Source organism: Colletotrichum destructivum, chromosome 1 (genome assembly GCF_034447905.1).
Source record: "Colletotrichum destructivum chromosome 1, complete sequence".
NCBI classification, from domain to species: domain Eukaryota; kingdom Fungi; phylum Ascomycota; class Sordariomycetes; order Glomerellales; family Glomerellaceae; genus Colletotrichum; species Colletotrichum destructivum.
The window spans coordinates 1,220,049-1,241,912 of record NC_085896.1 but is presented as its reverse complement, the minus strand read 5'-3'; the positions used below and the strand labels follow the sequence as shown (position 1 = coordinate 1,241,912).

The window sequence follows — 21,864 nt, the reverse complement described above, 5'->3', positions numbered from 1 at the left end:
TTGGCTGGGCCAATCATATCACACGGATCTATCCGCGTCAGGGTAGGTCCGGTCCGTCTGGCCAGCCATATCACGGCCTTCGTCGATTGCTGCCCTTCACGTTAGATCCTCTTTTCTACACACCCTGCGAGTCCACGAATATACTCACCTATTGAGACCGTTCGTTATCACTTGAGTGACCTGTGAAACCAACAGTTACTTACGGGACTGGATATACCGGGGAACTTGGCTGAAGTCGGCTGCAAAGTCCGAAGGTAAGTAGAATATTAGAAACGTTCTCGTAGTAGGATTCTAGACCTGCTAGATTAGGTTTTTGTAATATATAGATAGATTTTCTACTCTAATATCTATTATGCGTTAAGTCATTCCGGAGTGACCGTAATTATAAGTACACATTACTGCAAGGGATAAAAATTAAAAGACCTCAGTGTTAATATCAATTTACCTGCAGGTAAGGTTAAGAAATCTTATTTTTTGATCTACTTGTTTAGTACTCCCCCAATACTTAAGAGAGATCCTACCTGCTGTAGGTATTTGATCTCAACATTTGCTCCTGCTAGCTTACGCTGTACCTCTAAGCCCTCACCTTTGATCCCCGAATATTGTCATGAGATGCCTGTACCCTCTTCTTTTGGGGGCTATTGCGGCTTGCATTGCTCTTCCGAACTTGTCTCCAGGCTCCAATTATTATCGGATACAAACCCAAAGACACCCAATCTTGACAACAACACTTCACGACTGCCCCATGGTGTAAAGCTGCTACCCCGCGATGAAACCGAAAGGTACAAAGCTGCACAAGCTGCTGTACCTACACAGATTATCCCAGGCGAATATTACTTCTTTCTGAACTGCGACGTAGCACCACCTGGAAATGGCCCGACTGCAGGCCAATATGTTCTTGATACATTGGGCTGCTAACATGTCGGACTTGTTCTTGGCCAAGTTTCTGATTCAGGGAATGATTTCGAGGCGTGGTATCTGCACGCGAGAGCGAATATCAGAAGGCCATCGTCAGAAGATAATGATGTTACGTATCAAAAAGTCGCCTGGTATCAGTCGAGACGCAGATGGAGACTTGTTGAGGGACAGAAGTAAGTATTTCTTTCACTACGCTAGATTTTGCATGGCTAGAGTGCACTTACATCTAAATCCTTCCCTAGACTGATGTATGGCTATGGGGGCCCAACAACTGCAGAAAAGGCAGACTGGAGTGATATTCTTACTCGAGGTATGTTGGTCAAGGGCCATTCCAATTCTATAAACTATACACTGGTACTAAACTACCTTTAGGTCAAAAATGGACAAAGACGGCAAGAGATAAATTTGATGAAGATTGGAACTGTTATACATACTATCTCTACCTTCGGGAAAAGATTGTTGAATAGTAGGAAACTTGTTTTGTATTTTATTAATATATTCATAATACACAAATACATGATACACAAATACATAATGCAACATGTGTATTTGCATTTCTATTGTATCTGATTCTTCAAACGCACAATATACAATATATGTATTGTAGAGAGGTAAAAATAGAATACAAATACATGTATTTGTGTTGTATATGTTGGTTTGCAGGAATCGGCGCTGCCAAAATGGCAGATCGGAGTTAAGGTGGACAGCCCCACTCTGGGCCACTCACCTACTTCTCGGGCCTGCGCCAAGCTCCCTTGTTGTTTACTCCTTCCTTCCCCATAGTCCCACGAATACGGCAAAAGTGAGGCTATCGCCAGTTCGACATCGAATACAAATACATGTGTTTGTGTTGTATTCTTTTAATTCTCTGCCCTCAATTCGAACTAGCCTGGCCCCTCACCGATCACGGCCTTAGCCCCCCCACATTGCTGGACATCGGCGCCGTCGACCGAGGGACGGCCGATCTGCGTCTCGCTGCGACCCTCAACGGCTGCAGGGTCTCTCCCCGTGGGGTAGGCAACGGCGACTTTGACTGGCTCATCGTCAGATTCCCCTCCTGCGGTGTCGCGGTGACCGCTCGCTCACACGATCGTTAAACCCCCTCGGCTGGCTTCGGCGCCGAGGGCCGTAGAGATCCCAGGCTCCATGTCCAGCATGTTTGGAGAGGAGATGACTGCGATTGAGGGGAAGACGGTACCGGCAATGGGCTTCGGCCACTCCACAGACACTCCTCTGCTAGTCATTGCCGAGTCCAAGGTGGTGTATATGAAGGGAGTCGAATCTCCTGTACGGCAAGAACATTGTGAATGGAGCCATAAACAATTTCTAAGCCGCATCAGCTGCATCATGTTATCCACACTGGCCCTAGCGTTATGGCTGTTGCCAACCCGAAGCTTTGGGTCTCCAAGCACCAATACTAGTTGCGACAGGCTGCCAGACCTGGCGAACCCGGCCCTCGGAACTATCGCAACAGCCTTGATACCAGCCAACTCCCTGAACGTGTCTGGAACATTCAACTCGGTCGCCTTCTGTCGTGTGAACGGAAGCGTGTCGTATCCAGAGGACAACACCGTCTTGTTTGAAGTATGGCTTCCCGAGGCGGATTCGTACAACGACAGATTCCTGGCAGTCGGTGAGTCATTCGCCTTCTTACTGCATTCCTTCAAAAAGTCAAGACCTAGAGTTGACCAGACTTGTCGCAAGGCAACGGGGGCATGGCCGGCCGCATCGACTACGCAGCCATGGTGGAGAACGTCAACAAGGGCTTTGCGACCGCGGGCGGCGACGCCGGTCACCGGGCCTCGGACAACAACGACGGCGATGCTTACCCCGGCGGCGTCCATCTGCCCTATCTCCACGACCGCAACCAGGTCCTCGCGTGGATCCGAGACTCAGTCGCGCTCTTCACTCCCCCGGCGAAAGGCATCACGGGCGCCTACTACCAGAGGGCACCCCGCCGCACTTACTACAAGGGTTGCTCTACCGGAGGCGCCCAGGGCTTCGCCTTGGCCGAGTTCCACCCCGAGCTGTTTGACGGTATAGCGGCGGGGTGCCCCGGGAACTGGTACTCTCATCTCGCCCTGTCGTTCCTCTGGAACCAGCAAGTCACAATTGTAAGTTGGGGGGCTTTCTATCCGCGTCCTCTACTTTGCGTTCCATGAGATTCGCTCAATTACTTGTTCCTTCAGAGTTCGCATGCTGGCTAGCTAACACGTCAGAGGGGTCGGCATTCCTGCCGCAAGAGTCACTAGATCTCATCAGGAACGCAGTTCTAGACGAGTGCGACCTTTTGGACGGCGTCGAGGACCGGGTTCTCGAGAATCCGCTAGCCTGCGACTTTGACCTCGACGGCCTGGCGTGCGAGGACCCCACCTCCAACACGTCGACTTGCCTCACGCCAGGACAAGTCGCCGCAGCCAAGGAGATATATGCTGGTCCTCGACACTCAAAGACCAATGTCAGCCTCTATCCGGGCTTTGATCTGGGCAGCGAGTCGGAGTGGATGGTTCAGCAAGGCCGTCTCTCCTTTTCATTCTCCCTCCCTCTTCTCCAGAACATGGTTTTCGACGACTTGAGCTACAACGGCACCGCCTTTGACTGGGCGGCCGATGTGGACGCGTTGGACGAGAAGGTGGGCAGCTTGATTGACGCCATCAGTCCCAACCTCACGTCCTTCAAGATGAATGGAGGGAAACTTTTAGTTACCCAGGGCTGGGCTGATCCGTTCAACGCGGCGACGTGGCCCATCGATCACTTGGACGAGGTTTCTCGCGTGACGGGCGGCGAGCGACAAGATTGGTTGTCATTGTTCATGATCCCTGGTAGGTTGTCTCTCTCGCCAGCAGATTCTCGCATGGGCTCGATGGATGCAAGAGACTGACAAAAGTGACTTTTCAAAGGTGGTGGACACTGTGGCGGCGCGGCAACCTATCCCCAGGTTCCCTCGAAGCAAAACTCTCTGGAAGCCCTCGTCGACTGGGTTGAGGACGGACGAGCTCCCGCGCATCTACTCGGAGTTGACCCCGCGGATGGAAGCAAGACGACCAGGAAGATCTGCTCGTGGCCTCGTACGGCGAAGTACATTGGGGTTAATGCGGATGATTCGGATGCTTACGTCTGCTCAGATTAGACGTTTAGTTCAAACTATAATACGACATAAGTTCTCAGCTACGCAGCAACCTCCCCGTGCGTTCAAATGAGTGGGCTCCACATGCTGCACTCTGCGTCAGCTTAGAATACTGGTCGCCCTCGGGGGACGATGATGTACATCAGGTGAACGAAGCTCCCCCAATCCCATTGTTTAGACTTGTCACTCAGTCTTCCTCTAGCATTGGCAAAGAAAAACTGGGCCAATTCAGAATGTACCTTTGATCAGAAGGATTCAACTGTAGCTATCGTGTTGTGTGAAGGGAACAAGGAGCAGTGTCTTGGGATCCTGGTGAGTTTGTCTGCTACTGAACTCTCCAAGGTGTCTTCGGATACTCGGTTGGGTATGAGCACCATCCGTACAAACTATGCTTGACCCCAAGCACCCCAGAATTCCCCAAGGGCCCCTATTAGTTTGACAGTTAATGGTCTGAATTAGTGAATAACTCTGCGTAGATGAACTGCGGAATATCCGTAGATCCAAGGTGGAGACAGCGTCAAGTCGCAATAGGGGGAACGGACGCTATGCTGGCCCTTGCGCCCGCAATGGCTGGCAAATGCCAGCCGGACACGCCGGGCCCGGGAATTCCAGTTCATGCGTGGGGTCGCCGCGCGCCGACATCCGGGCTGTTTGTTGCTGGCTTGCAATGAACATCTATTCCAAGAGAAGCATTAAAATAGCATCCCAATTACGGCAACAATTTGGTGTAAGATTTAGTTCAAGCCAAAGGGAATGAACGGAAAGCTGCAAGGCAATGTTTGTTTGCCAACGTAGAAACTATTATAAAACCATCACCACCGTAGAAGCGTTGCAATCGTTTTTTGCACATCTCCAAGTGCTTTTCGCGCCACGACATCGGCATAGTATATTGTCTAAGATCTTTTTACCAGATTGTAAGGTCACATCCTATTCAACATCTTTTGAATCATAGCGCAAAATGCATCGCTCGGTGCGAACTGTGTGCATCCTCGCGCTTTGGGGCATGTTCAGTCTCATCGCCGTCCAGGCACAAAACCACTCCGAATATCTTCTGCCTGGGGATGAGATAGAATGGAAGGCTTTTGGCAAGATCGATCCTTGGGGCTTACCTCCTAATGCTACTAAAGGCCGTGACAACGATGGCGCAGGTAAGCATCCAAGTTTCATGAAAAGTGGGCAAACTTCTAACGCCTATGCTTTCAGTATATCTTGGCAGTGTTGGCAGCAATCAAATTGGTTGTGGCGTCGTCCCCTACGATCCAGATGGTGACATCTGGTTGGTCCCCGCAGAGGACGACGAGTTTGAGTCGGTAGGCTACGTTCTACCTCACAGCGAGTATAATTCGACATCAGACAGTTCCTTCGCAGACTGCGTGCTGCGTGAGGCTTCAGAAGCGGGAGGGTTGATCATCAACGAGAACTCCCTAGTTCCCCTCGGGTTGAGCAACAACGGAGCTGTGTACTGGTTCAGGGGCAATCTAACCACGGTCCACAAGGTCCTCAAGCCCGATGAGCCCGATGAGCCCCGCACCAAAGCAATCCGCCGCTGGTATTCTATTGCCAAAGCGCGGACTGAGTTGAAGAAACCGAAAGATGACCCCAAGAAGAAGGCTGCGATGCGACAAGCGCTCCTACATGCACAGTTAGCCGGTCCCGGTCAGCCCGGTAGCCCCAGAGCATCATCCAAGTAGCGCAGCAGTCTGCAAACACACACTGCGTACTCGGATAGATAGGCTGCAAATTCAGGCAGGACATCATAGCCAGAGATAAGGGACGATCCCATGAGAACCTATCTTCACGGGGGCTAAGGGGGACAACAAGCCCTCATATCTGCATCCAAGTCAACACTCTCTTAGCATAGTCTCAGCTAAACGAACTTAAAACAATGATAATATAATACCAGACCAAGTCGCCCCAGAACAGATAAACAAGACACTTCTGTGCGCAGAGGATGTTGAATCAGGCGTGGATAAACGATATTACTGTATGCAAGAGGGACCCAGAGAAGGGTTTAATGGACTAGGCATACGCAGGTCCAAATGTGGACAGTCTTGGAGGACTGTCAAGGTGACAGGCTGCTTAAAGGCCTAAAGCAGCTTGTTGAAAAGGAGCTAGTAAGGGCCTGCTTGTCATCACCCAAAGGGTCAAACCAGTAATAACTGAGTAAGCAGTTGGGTGAAGTGATTCCCCTTGGGCAGCATGGTCTGGCGGAGCAAACAGAGTAGCGTTTACGCCACTTTCCACAAGTTTTGAACAAATGAAAGCTTCACTTGGGGGTGTCATTTCATTGGGTGGCTTTCACTTGTTCAACCTACCTCGACCAGTTAATCCAACCTTGATATCATCAAGTAGAACCCGTAGCCCAAATCGGTACATAACCCCCATGTTGCAGGCTGGGCTAGGCAAGCTTCTCGTTGCAGCCGCATGTTTCAAAGAGAGAGCGGGTCAGGCCGAACCCCTGCCTCGGGGCTTTTCCAACCTCCTCTTACGAACTTTCCGAGCCGTTCGCAACTCGCGATGGAACTTTTTACTTGGCCTCTTACGTATTATGCTTAACCGCCCCCGGAGCGACTCTACTGCACTGCTGCGTCTCGCCCTGCTCGTGATTAAGGAGTTGATGCCATTGCCCAAGAGGGATAATTGCCAAGGCTTTGTACGTCTCGACAGTAATACCCCTGCCGTCTTCGAACGAGATCGCGTCTGTTATCTCTCTCTCTCTCTCTCTCTTTCTCTCTTTATGTATTGTATGACGGTGGGCTAACTGTTTTTGTTGGGGGCTTGGCATCGAAAAGGATGACTCGGCCGGTTTCCGGATTGGCGTAGAGAGGCGAGGGTCTCGCACGCACTGTTTGGCGTGAATGACCCTAACTGACTAGAGCATAGGGAGTGGCTTTTCTCCGGACGACAAGCCTCTTGTGGGAGAACGCCACAAGCCCCTAGCAATCTGAGTATTCGAACCCGATTTCACATCTCTTCATGCACACAAAAAGCTCAATACATCACGCTGTGCGATTCCGTCTTTCTAATAACACATGGCGATGTTGGGCTCATTGCCGCCCCGAAACAGCAGTATGTGATGGTCGAGATACCTAGGCAGTAACGGCAGAAGTTGGGACGAACCAAAAAAAGCTACTTCGTCACAAGGCCCCCCAGTCTCTTCGGGTTCGCGTCCGTACAAACTGTGTGGGGTAGGATGCGGATCATTAACCCGTTGGCCATCGCCGCTCTACCTGCGCCGTTTCAAGGATACACTAAGAGGCTAAGAGGCAAGTTTATTGATTTGTCTTGTCTTTCTAACACCCACCACGTGGAAGACAGTATCTCTGGCTATATTAACTTTATATTTGACGGACTGGCGTCTGGGCGGTGGATGATCTTCAGGTAACGAGACCTGAAAACAGCTCTACGTCTATCCAACCTCGAGTTAAACCACACATGATCCATGATATTTGATCTTGATCACAACCATAGAGAATTTTTACCAGACGAGCGGGGATGTGGTCTATCTGTTCTTGCTGTTTCTTATCTGGGAGCAGCTCACAGCTAGCTAATATCCTCGAAGTGAGCCGTCCAGTCAGTGACTGCGTTTCTGCTCCCCCCATGCACCCCTATTCACCACGATCCGTCGGTCATCTCCCGCGGCTCCAACTGGTGTGTTCCGATCCCTGGTATGGAGGTCTGGAAGAGGCGTTCGCTGGGGTGAAGGCGTCTCCCGGGCCTCCCCTCCCCTCGCTCTTCTCCACAAACGATGTCCCGTCGAGGCTAGCTTATGCTTTACCGTAGCGCCGGGGCGATCGTTTCCCCCTGGTGACAGCCTATAATGTCGGGACTATTACGCAGTTTGACGCTGGGCCTGTTTTTTTCCTTTGCGAATGCCTCGGAATTCATTGGCACTTTACCTCGAACACTTCAGGGATGGGGGAGGGGGACATCTACTCTGTTCGGTCAAAGGTTCCACCAGCATGCGTGTGGCCCTCACTTCCCGAAAGATACACGGACTAGCGAGTATAGACCAGTTGAGTTGGTGCAGCGAAGGCGGACCACGTCAACTGGATATAAAAACCGCGATGGGAACCTCTTCTCGAATTCAGTATCCAGCCAGGTCAACGCAGCATCAAGCTCCTTTCACTTGTTTCTTTCTCTCACTCTCACTCTCGTTCATTCTTTTTTACAAAACCGACTCGACGTCGTTCCATTCTTTTTTCACCTCTTCACTTTTCCCACCGCAACCATGAAGGCAACTTACGTTCTCTCCGCCGTCCTCGGCCTGGCGTCCTCGGCCTCCGCCCACTACACCTTTGACAAGCTCGTCCTCAACGGCGCTCTCCAGGGCGGCGACAACACCTATGTGCGGAAGCACCAGAACGGCTACATGCCCACCAAGTTCAAGAACACGCCCTCGGGCTCCATCACGCCCAACGACGCCGACTTCTCCTGCAACAAGGGCGCGACGGCCGCCCCCAAGGTGATCACCGTCAAGGCCGGCGACAAGGTCGGTCTCAAGCAGGCCTTCGGCGGCACCGGCATGCTCCACCCCGGCCCCACCCAGTTCTACATGAGCCCCGTGAGCAACGCCGCCTCCGACAAGGGCACCGGGACCTGGTACAAGGTCCACCAGTCCCTGCTCTGCACCGCCGGCAACCCGGAATCCCTCCGCTCCAAGGCCTGGTGCAGCTACGGCGAGGACAACGTCTCCTTCATCGTGCCCGCGACGGTCCCCAACGGCCAGTACCTCGTCCGCGGCGAGCACATCGGTCTGCACGGCGCCCACGACGGCCAGGCCGAGTTCTACTACGCCTGCGCCCAGGTCGAGGTCGCCGGAAACTCGGCCACCAGCATGCCCGGCACCGGCGTCAAGATCCCCGGTGTTTACAAGCAGGCCGACGGCCCCGTCAACTTCAGCGTCTGGGGCCGCTCGACCTCGTACGACAAAGCTCCCGGCCCCGATGTCATCCCTGGCGGCACCATTCGCGGCAGCGCCAGCGGTTCTTCCGGTGACAAGTCTACCACTGTTGCCGGCGGCAGCTCCGCCTCGTCCGCGGGGTCGTCCAAGGCTGCTGTTCCCGAGGCGTCCGGTACTCCGAACTGCTAAATGATCCTCATGTCCGGCTTGCGACCGGGTGCTGCTACCTTGTCCTTGTCGTTCAACAGGCAGGCATCATCTCACCAGATGGTGTGATGTATCTGTTGGGCACAGCCCGGGACCAAGAGCGATGATGGATCAAACATGTTCTCTTCAACAAGTCTCTACCTTGGAGATTTTTCCAGAGTTGGCTTGTGTTATTCTTATGTACATAGTTCGCTGCTGGCAACGGCGGATGCAAATAACGAGAGTGTTGACCTCCTCGCTCACCGCGCCGAGTCGTCGTGACATGTGAAACCGTGATTTCCAGGCTTCATGAATCCCAGTCAAAGCAGCAGTACCTTCTATCTTGGGGCGAAGCCACCCTGATTCTGCGTTGCTTCATCTCAGGAGCTTGCTCTGCCTCTCGAGGAAAAGAACCTTGGGCCGGTCCGTCTCGAACGTGAGGCGCTTGTCCTTCATCATCCCAATCGGACGATCCGGCGCCTCTCTCAGGACACCTTGAACCCTGGAACCTCCGGGCTGCAAGACGTGCTCGTACCACTGGTGGATGCTGTACGAAGACCGCAGCGTCTCGGCCATCATGACCTCGACCGCGCACCACCCGCGATCGTAGTAGTCCTCATCGACGAGGCTGATCATGGCGTCGCACTGCGCGATGATCATGGGCAGCGCCGACACGCCCGCGTTGGGGTCATCCTGGTTGACGCAAGCGTGGTCCTGTGCCGCCGTGAGTAAGCCTCCCTTGTCTCATCGATAGTCCATGCATTTGGCGGGATCTCGAACTTACCATCCAGATCCCAAGCTTGTCCTTGTGCACTGAAGGAGTGAGTCGGAGGTACTCGTCAATCGCGTTGATCATGCGACGGTATTGTGTGTGATGGTCGTCATCGGGGGACTTGGCCCCTGGCATCTTGTTGATCCACCGATACGAGATGAAGACAACCTTCTCGGCAGCGCGAGCAGCACTCTCGACAGTCCAGCTGGAGTCGAACTCGCGCACCAACCCGTCGTCCGAACGTGGAAGCCTCTTGAAGTCGAGGAAGTCGGAGTACCACATGAACTTCAGCCCGTCAAAGGCCCTCTTCTTGGTCTCGTCCGTCTCGAGCGACTCGGCGTAGGCCTTCCTCAGCTTCGACAGGACGTGCCGGCCGCCCCCCAGGAGGACGGGACGAAGTTTCTCCTGGAAGAGCTCTCGGTACCCTTTTCGCAGCCTGGCTTCCATTTGCCGTTCAGCGACGTTCTCTTCCGATGTCTTCCGGAGTCCTTTCAGAATGACCGCTTCCGTCATCGCGTCGCCGCTGAACACAGCGTGGTCGAGGGCCGTGTACCCCTGCTCGTCGACGATGTCAAGGTCGGCTCCAATATCCACCAGCTCTTGCAGGTAACCGCGGTGCTCCTCCGACGGCTCCTTGGCAAACGCGATAGCAGGGGAGCACGTTCCGGGCATGTTGAACAGGGCGAGGGCCTCTTCCTGTCTACCCCCCTTGATAAGCGCTCGTCCATGAAAAAACCTCGTCATGGCTTTGACTGTAACGTCTTTCGATCCGGCTGTCATCTCGAGGGCCTCTGCCGAGGTTACGATGGCTTTTTCGACGTTTCCTCTGGTATAATGACATATCGAGAGTCTGCAGAGCCCGATCGTCTTCCAGGTCTCAAAGATGTGCAACCAGTGCTTCGAGCTCGAGTTCCCCGCTTGTAACGACGCGGTCCTTTTCAGATCCTCCGCGAGGCTCACTCGCTCTTGGAGTTGCGCTATTGCCTGGTCGAGCAAGGTCTCGCTACCGTCTCTTTGGGACAGCTGGTAGTTTATCATGCCCATGTTGCCGACGGCGCGACACATCTCGCGAGCCGATCCCAGCTCTTTGGCGACCTCGTACTGCTTGGAGAAGGCATCGCTGGCGTTCTCGAGCTGGCCAATGTGCCGGTACGTGACCCCAAGCTCGCCGCTAAACTCGGTCCGCTGGATGCAGGGCTTCAGTCCGTTGATGGCCTCTTCCAAGAAGCTCCTCGCAGACTCGTAGCGTCCAAACCTCCTGTTGACGCTGCCTATCTCGCCAAGGACAAGGTGTCTGTAGAAGCCTGCGTTGGGGAATGACTTTTCGGGGCCGCAGAGGCTGAGGGCGCTGTTGAAGGCCTGCAGCGCATATTCCCATTCCGCTTTCCGCGCGTGCTCTCGTCCTTCTTCGATCAGCCCCTCCCAGGAGCGAGCGGATTCTACGAGGTCTGCCAGCTCTCGAGGCGCGAGGGTTGTCGGACTGGGTAATTCGATAGACAAATTCCCCTCGATGGGGCCCAGTACAACGGTGTCCGTGGCAGAGCCGCGTGAAGTTTCGGAGAAGGTGAGAGCTGCGAAGAGAGTGTCTGGGTCTACTTCAACCGTTTGGAAGGCGTCCGCTGGCAAGGAGTAGCTTGCATTCCTGGTGTGTGTTTTAGACCCAACTTCTCGTGCTCGAACCAACTTGCCGGCTTTCTCAACCACGATGTGTTTTTCAAGCGGCACAGAGGTCCTTGTGTCGCCTTTCGGCTCTGCGGAACTCCTAAAGAGCGTGTACGTGGCATGAGTAGCCTCTGCTGGGTCCGTTACTGAGTCGACTTGATACGAGTCGTTCCGAACTTCTCCTGCAAGAACCCACGTATGAACGGGCGACAAGCTCGAATGCAAATCAAAGCCTCTGCTTAACCGACTGCCGCTAGGCATTCCGATGTGAAGGTGGAACTGCTCGCCTGAACTGCCGTTTTCAGACAGCTCGCACAACGAGACAGTCGAAAGGCCTTGGAGGCTGCTGGATACGGGAAACCCGCCGAGGGATTTATCCTTGCCAAACACACCCATAGCAGCCCTCACGACCTCCCAACACTGGCTGAGCTCGGCAGGAGAGATGTCATGGCTTTTACGAGTTGCTTCGCGGAGGTAACATATGGCAAGAACCATGTTCGCGAGATGGACTGTCTTCTCGCCATCGGTTTCTGTTAGGCTTCCGGACGTCGCAGCCTTCCAGTCCAGCAAAGAACCTTCGACGGTTCTAATCGACGAGATCCAACGTTCTATCGGCGCGGTCTCGGCTGGCCTACTCCCTGTGGCGGCAGCTACTCCTCTTAAGACCCGCGACAGCAATATCTGAGGAACGCGCATTCCGGGTGGTCCGCAGGGTCGCCTTGTCGATTGTTTATCAGTATGGTACTCACCAAACGAGGGTTTCTGTTACGTTCGCCACTCTGCGCATAGAGAGAATTCAGATCGCCACGGTGGAAGTGCTGGCCTTGCCTTTGCCAGGAGCATGAATACTGACGACGTTCGGTGCGGGGGATGGCCCGCCAGTCGTCGATTCGAGGCTTGAAGACCCATTATTGTCACGCTGACTGCATATGGGATTCGCGCTACACCGCAGACGGTTCTTGAAATGATCCCGCCTGTTGGTTGTGGTACCGAGCCCCAGTGTTGGCCTATCACAACCAAGCACAGGACATGATGACTGTGTCGAAGTCCAATGGGTGCCACAAAGACACCAAGCCTTTCTACAAAACTCACCCATACGAGAAGATAAATGATGCGGCTTGAAAGACTTGAATCCCAAATAACAATGAGACGTTGTGAGATGCGTCGAACTAATAGGCACGCCTCTCAGCATAGGTATTGATGACGAATGCCGCTTGGTGATGATCCACCAGTTTTCGAATCCGGGCTGCAAATTGTCACAGACCTACATAGACTCTCTGCAAAGAATCACATGTAGATTTAGGAGAAAAAGGAGAAGAAGAAAGGACGTAAAAACCCCTTGGTAGCAATGTTGAGTTCGAGTCGAGTCCAGAAGTGGCTCCCAAGATTTAGTGCATGTAGTTAGGCGCCTCGATGTTGCTCTATCGTCTCAGAATCACCAGCCCGGGAGCTCACGCTAGGAATTGCCCTAGGTAGTCAAATGTCGGCAAATAAAGTCGAGGTTACCAGAACTGCGATGCCGGGGGTTTATGCAGATATTTCCTACTGTGAAAAGCATAAGGCAGGGGCCACGAGGGCGACACAGGCCTAAACGAATCATCCGGACTAGAACGCAACAGGTGCACCATCTCACCATGAAGAGTTTCACTAACTCCCACTTGAGTCTGGACAAGTGGCGGAGAGTGGCGAAGGGTGCTGCGATATTTGACAAAACTGAAAAGACACCAAGCGAACAGCAATGGGTTCTCCTCTATCCACGAAACCAACCAACTCTTGAATCGAATAATGCGGGTTTTTCAACACAGACAAAGGCTTTAGACGACAAGCATAAAGTGCCAGCCTATGACACGGTCCAAGGTAAGGGAAGTGATGCAGGTTGTACCTCTGCGATGAGATGCCTGATTACCAGTCACGTCTTTGTATGAAGCAGATGAGACTCGAGACTCGCCCGGTGTTCGATAACGAATGCGGCTCATCAACCAGGAGACGATGAGACTGCCCAAGTAAAAAATAGACGCTTCCTCTGGTGCCGGGGGAAGGACGGGTGCCGATTCTCAGCTTCTCTCTTCCTTTAATACGACAAGTCGGTTGGACGAAGGACGAGAGGACCGAGGCTCCTTCGAGACTACAGTCGAAAAGGTTCCGAAGCTCTCCGATTCTCCTTTCGATGACAACAGAGCAGTTGTCAACGCGAAGATTCAGCAGGCTCCGAATCCGAGACGGCCCAGTTGTTGTATCCGTATATACGCTACTACCTATTGCAGCTGCACGCCCGCAATTTGCAGCATTGCCGGTCGGCTCGGGGCGGACCCACACATGCCCGGCGGGCGGTGGGTCCAGTGGTTGCGGCCACTAAGAGGCAGGCCGCCGGCGCATGCGCAGGCATATGCATCCATCTAGTCTCGGCCGGGTGCCGATATCTCGCCCTCGCCTCTCTCTCCCTCTCTCTCATACACACACACACACAAATGCAAACACACATACATCACCATCCGAAATGTATGTAAACCGCTATCGTCATCCCATCTGTCCGATCCCCGGAGTTCCATCGCCCACTTCATCACACTCCCAGCTCAGGATGCCACGCACTAACCCAGAAACCCCCCCTTGTCTGGCGGAGACGGTCGCACCACATCCCGCGCTACCGGCTGAAGGGCGAGCCATGCCATGTGCGTCGAGACTTGGCACGGGGCCCGATCTATCTCGCCACAGAGGGCCGGCTGTCGTGCCTTTTTCCGTTCCGCGATTGCAATTACTCGAGATGTTCGTTGGCGCGTGCTGCTTCTTATGCTGCCTCGACCCGCCGCCGTCTACCCCATGCCTACTGACCACAGGCATCGGCGTTTGCTGTTACGTGATGCCATGGGTTAGGTGAACATTGCTCTATGTTGTCCCCCCGTCTGTGGCGGCGGGAAGCGGAGGCCCCGCGGATGGGCCCATCTTGATCAAATCGCTTCGTGTAATAGACGCGGGACAACTCCTAACCCCCTTACCTACCGACACACGTGCAAGTCGGGTCGACCGCTTCCAGTTGCCATTTCGCCGTGTCGCGCGCCGCGTGCTCGCATCGCAGCAAGCGGCCTCTCTGCAGGACCGTTATCAGTCGAGCGGCAACGGATACGAGGGTTGGACGCGGGCGCCTCTAAGATACACGAGTCAGTCCTCCCCCACGACGTCAGACGAACAGGTTTTTTTTGATATGTGCTTTTTATTTTCCAATCCTTGGCTTGCAATATGAGGATGTGCTTCAGAGGCACAGCAAGTATCGGAAAGAAAAGGGGGAAGGGAGGAAGGGGGGTGGAATGGTTCGGAAGAGCAAACAAGGAATAACCTTCTGTTGTCAGGTCCAGTCTCCAGTTGACGCTTCGTTGCTCGTGGCCCCCGGAGATAGGAATATTATGTGGCCCATTCGACTCTCGAGAAGTCGGGTTTGCTGGCCGGGCTGGGCTGCGCCATGCCCTGCCAATCCATGCACAAGCCGCCCCTCCATTTTCGGAGACCCACGGAGACTCTGAATAATATCCTCATGTCCTCCCCATCCGTCGTCTTTGGCGAGCGACCAGGCAGGCCGACAGGCGATCCGAGAGACTGGGATTGAGAGTTTTATTTTTATTTTTATTTTTATTTTTTGCCATGATGTCGCCCCCCCTTGAGGAGAGTATAATCGTGCTAATCCATCCATGAATTACTCCCGTCTGCTGCTGACACGCCCTCGGCCGGGCGTCTTGTTTAACATGTCACCAAAAGCCTCTCTTTGTCGTCCTTGATCAACCGGTCCGTCACTGGAGGCTTCTACCTGTACGTAGATGTTGACGAAAAACTCTGCAAGCCACCCCGATAACCGGACGCACGGCAGCACGCCGAACATTGCCAAAGAGAGAAACCCTTGGGCTCTTGCAGCAGCTAGAGCATTACTGTGTACAGCACACCGTTCTACAAGTACAGGTAGTCTGTCTCCCCTGGGAAATGGTTCACACGGCGCTAGCCTCCGAGTCCGGGGTCGCCCCCTCGGGGGCAAGTTCCAAAGGCAGAGTTGGACCTGGCATTGCCCAGACACACACACCTTGTACAAGCCTGTTATCTAAACGTGCGAAAGCGCGGCTGGGCCCTCTGATTGGGTGACACGTTATCTCCCCCGCCGGCATTTACCAATTGGCTTCACCCAAACGCTTAATTGAAGGTTGATGATTTGGGAGAGGGGGGGGAGGCCAAGCAGTCGGGAGTCGGGAGTCGGGGACGTTCCCACGCTCTTACCAGGGATCAGTCAACCAAGAACCACCTTATCCTATCAGAGCCCCCAATTGGCCCGCGATGGCAGAGATAAGACAGCATTTCGGTTGTGCGAATACCGTTTCTAAGACCAGATTGTCGCGGGGTTGCAGCCGCCGCGTTCTATGGGGGGTTCCACGGGCCTAAGTCGGCATGGAGAATGGATGTGGATGTACATCGAACCATGTAGGCGGAACCCAACGTGGGTTGGCATCGCTTGAGAGAAACTCGACTTATAACACCTCAACTCCCTCCCTCCTGGCCGGAGAGTCGAAAGGTCTGAAGAGTCCCAGGTCCTCAAACAGCTTCATTCAACAAGGCCTCACCATACCGGGCCAAAACAGCGTGGTGCCAACGGTCGTCGTCAACGACATACCACCAACAACAACAACTCCGGGTCCAACCCAGCGACTCATTCTCTCTCTCTCTCTCTCTCTCTCTCTCTCTCTCTTTCTCCACCTCACCTCCACCGAGATAAGACATACCTTCACCGAGACTCTCACCGAGACACCCAAAGCCGCCAAGATGCCTGACTGGAAGGCCATGTTCGCTCCAGCGCCGTCCCTCGACGTGCCCGGCCTCGAGACCGTCGACCTCGCCGATAAGGAGATGGAGCGCCGCATCGTCCGCAAGCAGGACCTCCGAATCCTCCCCTGGATCTGCGTGACCTACCTGCTGAGTATGTGACCAAAGCAGCTACGGCATAGCATCTCTCCCTTCCTCTCTCCCATCACTAACACACACTTCCCCCCCTAAAAAAGACTACCTCGACCGCGTCAACCTCGGCAACGCCCGCACGCTCAACAACGACACGCCCGAGGACAACATCGTCACCATGCTCAACCTCACGGGCCAGCGCTACAACGTCGCCGTCGCCCTCTTCTTCGTCCCCTACGTCCTCATGGAGTTCCCGTCCAACATCATGCTCAAGTACTTCTCCCCCTCCAAGTGGATCTCCCGCATCATGGTCTCGTGGGGCATCGTCACCATCTGCACCGCCGCCGTCACCACCTACGGCGGCCTCCTCGCCGTCCGCATCATGCTCGGCCTCGCCGAGGCCGGTTTCTTCCCCGGTATCATGATGTATCTCTGCTTCTGGTACAAGCCCGAGGAGCGCGCCACCCGCATGGCCATCTTCGCCTCCTCCGTCGCCGTCGCCGGCGCCTTCGGCGGCCTCCTCGCCACGGGCATCTCCTTTCTCAACCGCAAGGGCGGCCTCACCGGTTGGCAATGGCTGTTCATCCTGGTTCGTCCTTCTCTTTCATCCTTTTACTCCTCCTTTTACTTCCTCCTATCCCGTGGAGATATTTGGATTAGAAAGAAAAGAAAAGAAAAAAGAGAGAGAAATGGTTCACTAACAAACCTGACCAATAGGAAGGAATCCCCGCCGTCATCGTCGGCATCATGGTCTGGTTCATGCTGCCCGACTACCCGCAGACGGCTGCTTGGCTGACGCCCGAGGAGCGCGCCTTCGCCGTCAAGCGCCTCGGCCCCTTTGCGCCCTCGATGAAGGACAAGCACTGGGACGGCAAGGTGGCGCGCAAGACGGTGGCCGACCCCTACTTCTGGCTCTTTGCCGTCATGTACTTCCTCATGACCAACTCGCTCAACGCCTTCGGCTACTTCGCGCCCACCATCGTCTCCTCGCTCGGCTTCAAGGGCTACAACGCTCAGCTGCTGACCGTTCCGCCCAACGTCTTCGCCATGTTCGTCATCATCGGCAACTGCCTGCACAGCGACAAGACCAAGGAGCGCTCGCGCCACGTCATCGGCGGCCTCGTCTTCGTTGCCACCGGCTACCTGCTGCTGGCCGTCGTGAAGCACTGGGGCGTGCGCTACTTTGCCGTTATGATCATCGCCTGCACCAACGCCGCCGTCCTCCCCTTTGTTGCTGTAAGTCATTTTTTGTTTTGTTTTGGTGGGCACATTTCCGTAAATGGTGATGCTGCAGTACAAGTTTCGCCTTGGAGAGAAAGAGAAAGAGAGAGAGAGAGAGTAAAAGTACGAAAAAAGCTAACCTGTGGGAAATGCAGCACCGCACCGCGACCGTCCAGGGCTCTACGGCCACGGCCCTCGCAACGGGCGGCATGATCGCCATCGCCAACTGCGGCGGCATCTCGGCCCCCTTCCTCTTCCCCAGCACCGACTCCCCCATGTACAGCATGGGCAACTGGACCATCTTCGGCTTCCTCATCACCACGGCCGTGCTCACCTGCTACGTCTGGTACGTCTTCGGCAGCCACTCGGGCTACCGCACGGGCACCAAGGACGCCGACGGCAACCTCGAGGTCCTCGACGCCGGCGCCGGCGACCCGGACGAGCTCATGAACAAGAAGATGGGCATCGTGACGGACAACGACAAGAAAGACGAGGAAGCCTAGTTGGGGGGGCACCCGATGTGAAAGACGGGGAAAACGATAAATGATCCTTAGAAGAGGATAGAGGGATATAAGAGTTGCTTGCGTAATGTATGGATAGAGAGGCTGTTGATACCCCCGTTTGGCAAAAGAACCAGCGGTTGCCCCGAGAGGCGCACGAAGAAAAATGTTTACGTTTTGATCAATGACTGTTTAGTTGTCTTGTTTTCTTGTCGTGTTTCCCCCGCAATGATGTGCATGACATGAGAGAGAGAGAGAGAGAGAGAGAAAACTACGCCCGACGGAGGAACGGGGCGCAAGACTGCCGTGCCGGACCGCCGGGGCTGCCGATCTTCCGGGAGGGGGCGGAGTCGGAGACGCAATAAGTAAGACATGGTCTGGCTGGCACAAACTCGACAGAAGGCATGCAACTCACGCTGCACGCACGAGATCCAGACACGGTAACGACGGAAGAGTCGTCGGGCCACCGGGGATCCGCGGCGGCGAAGTCACACCACGTCTCGCCCTCAAAGTGCAAGGTGTGCAAGGTGTACCTGTACAGAGGCTCTCGGGAATGGTATGCGCCGCGGCCTTCGACACATGTTTTGTCTGCATGCCATTTCCTCACAGGGGTAGGGTAGGTGGGTAGGGTCAGGAGTGAATGCAAATTCAGTTTCCCGTCCCTCTCGAGTCATTGATCGGAAAACCAGTCCGTCCGTTGCAGAATTGACTCGAGATATGTGGCCGGCCGGGAACGTAGGGATGGATGGGGGGTGGAGGGACTGTTGTGTGAAGAAGAGAGATGGATAGGTGTGGTGCGTGCTCAATCGTGTGTAAAGTACCCAAGATACCTAAGGTCAGTGCCTACTTACCACCTAAGAACAAATACCTGCCTGCAGTGGCTGGCGTGACAGGTCAGTAGATAAGCGGGGGGTGGAAAGCTTACTAAGGCGGTACGTATACGGGGGCTGTGCACGGCTCCTGCGCACAGTCTGGTGATGCCTTCAAACAGGATTCACCAAACACGATTCAACAATCAACGGAAAAGAGAGACAGAAAATCGACACAAACATGTTAAAAATCCAGGTTTCACAGGGCGAAAAAGCAAAAGAAGTGGGCCCTAACCAGGGATCGAACCTGGGACCTCTCCCAGAAGTGAATTGTCGGAGACAACCCTAAGGGAGAATCATACCGCTAGACCATCAGGGCGAAATGGATCTTGTTCCATGCTCAATGTGCTGACCGTTCGGCTCATGACGATTCCGCCCGTCCGTCCGGAGCATTCTGTCCCCTCCACCTCCACCATGAGAAAGAAAGAATCCCAGCTAGAGTCTCTCTCTCTCCCATCCAGACCTCGTATGACATATCCGACATCCCCCATCACATACACACACACACACACACGACAAATAAGAGTAAATAAACTTGAAGGTTAAGGTAGCCCTCCCCGATAAGATTCGAGGCGCGTGCCGACACGAACTATGCTGAGACTCAATCTTGAATCTTCTTGTTGGCCTGCATTTCCGCCCCTCCCCTGCCCTGCCCCCCCTGCCCTGTCCTGCCTTGCCTTGCCTTGCCTTGCCTCACCTTACCCTGCATACATTGACATCCATCCGTTCACAAGGATCCATAAACTCATCCCAACCAACGACCACCCCCACCTCTACTCCTCGTCCTCAAACGTCACCGAGTGGGTCAGCGCCCAGTTTCGGATGTCGTCGAAGTTGCGGCAGGTGTGCAGCGTGCTGAAATCGGGCCAGTGGCCCTCGACGGGGAGCTCCGGGTACATCTTGAAGGTGAAGACGCCAATGTCGGCCTGGCACATGAGGTTCAGCCGCAACGCCTCGAGGCAGTGGTCTGTAAGTCAAGATGCGTTAGCCTCCTTCAAACGTTCTCTTTATCTCAGTCTCTCTCTCTCTCTCTCTCTCTCTCTCGTCCGTCTCCGTTTTTGGGGGGTCAAATGGAGAATGGGAGTTGAGGTTGTCCCTGAAAGGGGCGAGAAAACGTACCGACGTGTCCTCGAAGGTCCTCGGGGTCCGTGGCCACGTCGCCGCCCACCTCCGCGTCCGAGTAGTATTCCGGGAACGTCGACATGCGCAGCAGGTTGAGGCAGTGCAGTTGGTGGAACACCTCGAGGCCCGCCCGGTAGCCCTCCTCGCCCGTGATGGGGTTCGTGATCTTGATCGATTTCGGGTCGAGGCCAAGCCTCGTGAGCTCGGCGTGCGAGATCATCTGGTCGCCAACTGCCACATGTCCCGTCTCGTTAGCCGGCGCCCCTCATCGTCTTCCTGTCTTTTTGTTCTTCTTCTTTCTTTTCCGAATGGCCTGCTTACTGTTGTTCGTGATGTGGTCCCACGCCCTGTCGACCTCGTACCCGGCCCCGACGAACGGCGACCAGTCCATGATGGGCGTCAGGTTGTACCTCTCGGTGTGGTACTTGACGATTCCCGCCGCGGGGGCTGTGTGCAGCCGCATGTTAGCCCACGCAAGAACCCGGAACAGGAAGAGCGGGGGGGGGGAGTCCGTACAATAGGATGAGTACTTCTTGGTGTAGACGATATCGTCGTTCTGATGGCTGCCGTAGCGCATGCAGAACGACGCCGCGAAGAGCGTGACGGACGTCGTCAGCAGCACCGCGTGGGCGACCCAGGGCCAGTACCGCAGCAGCCGGCGGGCCTTGTCTCTGCACGGGTGCTGCTCGTCGCTGAGTCTCATCCGCCTCCACGCCGCGCTTTTCGTCGTCGTCGTCGTCGCCGCCGCCGCCGTCATGCCGTCCGCAATCTCGGTGGATTCCGTGCTGAGGCTCCCGGCGAGGCTCTCGACCTCCTCTTCCTCGTGGGGCACGGAGCGGTAGAGCTTCTCCGAAGACATGATTAAGAAGGGCAAGACGTAACGTAAGGTACAGAGGTACTCAAGCACGCCAGGTGCTAATTACGAGTAGAAAGAAGAGAATATGGAACAAGTGACAAACAAGACGCAACAATGATGGGAAATGGGAGAATCGAAAATGACCATGCACACACACACTCACACAGACAAGTTGGAAGAAGTGAGCGGCAGCAGTGCACAGCAGATGGGAGTAGGTTCGAGGGAAGGACGCCGGGCGCCCTAACGCTGTCTGGGAGTAAGAAGAGACGAGAGTGCCAAGGTGATCGCTTCTTCGACGAAAATCGGATTTTCGACTAATGGCAGATCCATGAACACAATCCCGTTCGGTCAAACCAAAGGATGGGTCGGTCGTCACAGCAGAGCCGCTCTCCGACCACCTCGGGCCCGCAAAGTCCCCGTCTGTCACCAGGTACGCTGCATAGATCCGCGGACTGTGCTGAACAGGGAGAGAGTGTGTGAGAGAGAAAGAGAGAGTGTACTCTCTCTCTCTCCCACCAGGAGGGAGAATGTCAACCAGTCCCAAAACCAGAAACGTATGGCTTGTTTGATGTTCGTTGCGAAAGTTGCGGACACGCCCCACAGAGGAACATTTCGTCCAGAACGGACGCAGGAATAGACGACACGCAGCCTAGCTTGAGCCTCTGTCACAGCTCAAGGCTGTCCCCTGTTGGATGACGCAGGAACAAGAAGACAAAAAGGGGGGTCCCATCTCATCCGTCCAATCGCCATGCCACGGAGTGGCCCCCCTTCTTTTAGACATGTCCCCCTCCCCTATGGATGG

At 54.6% G+C, this 21,864-nt stretch overlaps 6 protein-coding genes across 6 annotated transcripts; 4 read left to right on the top strand and 2 right to left on the bottom strand.

The window, feature by feature from the left end:
- The first annotated feature begins 1,718 nt into the window (after positions 1 to 1,718).
- CDEST_00383 (Putative tannase/feruloyl esterase, alpha/Beta hydrolase) lies at positions 1,719 to 4,096 on the top strand. Its single transcript, XM_062916542.1, has 4 exons — positions 1,719 to 2,551; positions 2,623 to 3,032; positions 3,140 to 3,740; positions 3,819 to 4,096. Exons 1-4 carry the CDS (start codon positions 2,065 to 2,067, stop codon positions 4,046 to 4,048), a joined length of 1,728 nt encoding a protein of 575 aa, XP_062772593.1. The 5' UTR covers positions 1,719 to 2,064; the 3' UTR covers positions 4,049 to 4,096.
- Positions 4,097 to 4,900: 804 nt separating this feature from the next.
- Positions 4,901 to 5,925, top strand: CDEST_00382 (uncharacterized protein). The gene is made up of 2 exons (XM_062916541.1): positions 4,901 to 5,193; positions 5,249 to 5,925. Exons 1-2 carry the CDS (start codon positions 5,004 to 5,006, stop codon positions 5,734 to 5,736), a joined length of 678 nt encoding a protein of 225 aa, XP_062772592.1. The 5' UTR covers positions 4,901 to 5,003; the 3' UTR covers positions 5,737 to 5,925.
- Positions 5,926 to 8,276: 2,351 nt separating this feature from the next.
- Positions 8,277 to 9,137, top strand: CDEST_00381 (Putative auxiliary Activity family 9; the record flags this gene model as incomplete). Its single annotated transcript, XM_062916540.1, has 1 exon — positions 8,277 to 9,137. The coding sequence occupies one exon, from the start codon at positions 8,277 to 8,279 to the stop codon at positions 9,135 to 9,137; it is 861 nt and encodes a 286-aa protein (XP_062772591.1).
- Positions 9,122 to 12,429, bottom strand: CDEST_00380 (Putative tetratricopeptide-like helical domain superfamily). Its single transcript, XM_062916539.1, has 2 exons — positions 9,919 to 12,429; positions 9,122 to 9,848 (listed from the first exon to the last, which is right to left on the bottom strand). Exons 1-2 carry the CDS (start codon positions 12,262 to 12,264, stop codon positions 9,510 to 9,512), a joined length of 2,685 nt encoding a protein of 894 aa, XP_062772590.1. The 5' UTR covers positions 12,265 to 12,429; the 3' UTR covers positions 9,122 to 9,509.
- Positions 12,430 to 16,362: 3,933 nt separating this feature from the next.
- Positions 16,363 to 18,218, top strand: CDEST_00379 (Putative major facilitator superfamily, MFS transporter superfamily; the record flags this gene model as incomplete). Its single annotated transcript, XM_062916538.1, has 4 exons — positions 16,363 to 16,516; positions 16,599 to 17,083; positions 17,212 to 17,730; positions 17,871 to 18,218. The coding sequence occupies 4 exons, from the start codon at positions 16,363 to 16,365 to the stop codon at positions 18,216 to 18,218; spliced, it is 1,506 nt and encodes a 501-aa protein (XP_062772589.1).
- A 1,533-nt stretch (positions 18,219 to 19,751) lies between these two features.
- Positions 19,752 to 21,752, bottom strand: CDEST_00378 (Putative mycotoxin biosynthesis protein UstYa). Its single transcript, XM_062916537.1, has 4 exons — positions 20,723 to 21,752; positions 20,528 to 20,653; positions 20,204 to 20,437; positions 19,752 to 20,051 (listed from the first exon to the last, which is right to left on the bottom strand). Exons 1-4 carry the CDS (start codon positions 21,063 to 21,065, stop codon positions 19,858 to 19,860), a joined length of 897 nt encoding a protein of 298 aa, XP_062772588.1. The 5' UTR covers positions 21,066 to 21,752; the 3' UTR covers positions 19,752 to 19,857.
- Between the last annotated feature and the right edge of the window lie 112 nt (positions 21,753 to 21,864).

What these genes read in the sequence shown, in the direction of transcription:
- CDEST_00383 (XM_062916542.1), top strand. Translation starts at nt 2,065, where the DNA reads ATGTCCAGCATGTTTGGAGAGGAGATGACTGCGATTGAGGGGAAGACG. An exon ending in CGACAGATTCCTGGCAGTCG is followed by an intron (nt 2,552 to 2,622) that starts GTGAGTCATTCG and finishes ACTTGTCGCAAG; the next exon opens with GCAACGGGGGCATGGCCGGC. An exon ending in GTCATTGTTCATGATCCCTG is followed by an intron (nt 3,741 to 3,818) that starts GTAGGTTGTCTC and finishes GACTTTTCAAAG; the next exon opens with GTGGTGGACACTGTGGCGGC.
- CDEST_00382 (XM_062916541.1), top strand. Translation starts at nt 5,004, where the DNA reads ATGCATCGCTCGGTGCGAACTGTGTGCATCCTCGCGCTTTGGGGCATG. An exon ending in CCGTGACAACGATGGCGCAG is followed by an intron (nt 5,194 to 5,248) that starts GTAAGCATCCAA and finishes CTATGCTTTCAG; the next exon opens with TATATCTTGGCAGTGTTGGC.
- CDEST_00380 (XM_062916539.1), bottom strand. Translation starts at nt 12,264, where the DNA reads ATGCGCGTTCCTCAGATATTGCTGTCGCGGGTCTTAAGAGGAGTAGCT. An exon ending in ACAAGCTTGGGATCTGGATG is followed by an intron (nt 9,849 to 9,918) that starts GTAAGTTCGAGA and finishes ACGGCGGCACAG; the next exon opens with GACCACGCTTGCGTCAACCA.
- CDEST_00378 (XM_062916537.1), bottom strand. Translation starts at nt 21,065, where the DNA reads ATGTCTTCGGAGAAGCTCTACCGCTCCGTGCCCCACGAGGAAGAGGAG. An exon ending in CAAGAAGTACTCATCCTATT is followed by an intron (nt 20,654 to 20,722) that starts GTACGGACTCCC and finishes GGCTGCACACAG; the next exon opens with CCCCCGCGGCGGGAATCGTC. An exon ending in GGACCTTCGAGGACACGTCG is followed by an intron (nt 20,052 to 20,203) that starts GTACGTTTTCTC and finishes CTTGACTTACAG; the next exon opens with ACCACTGCCTCGAGGCGTTG.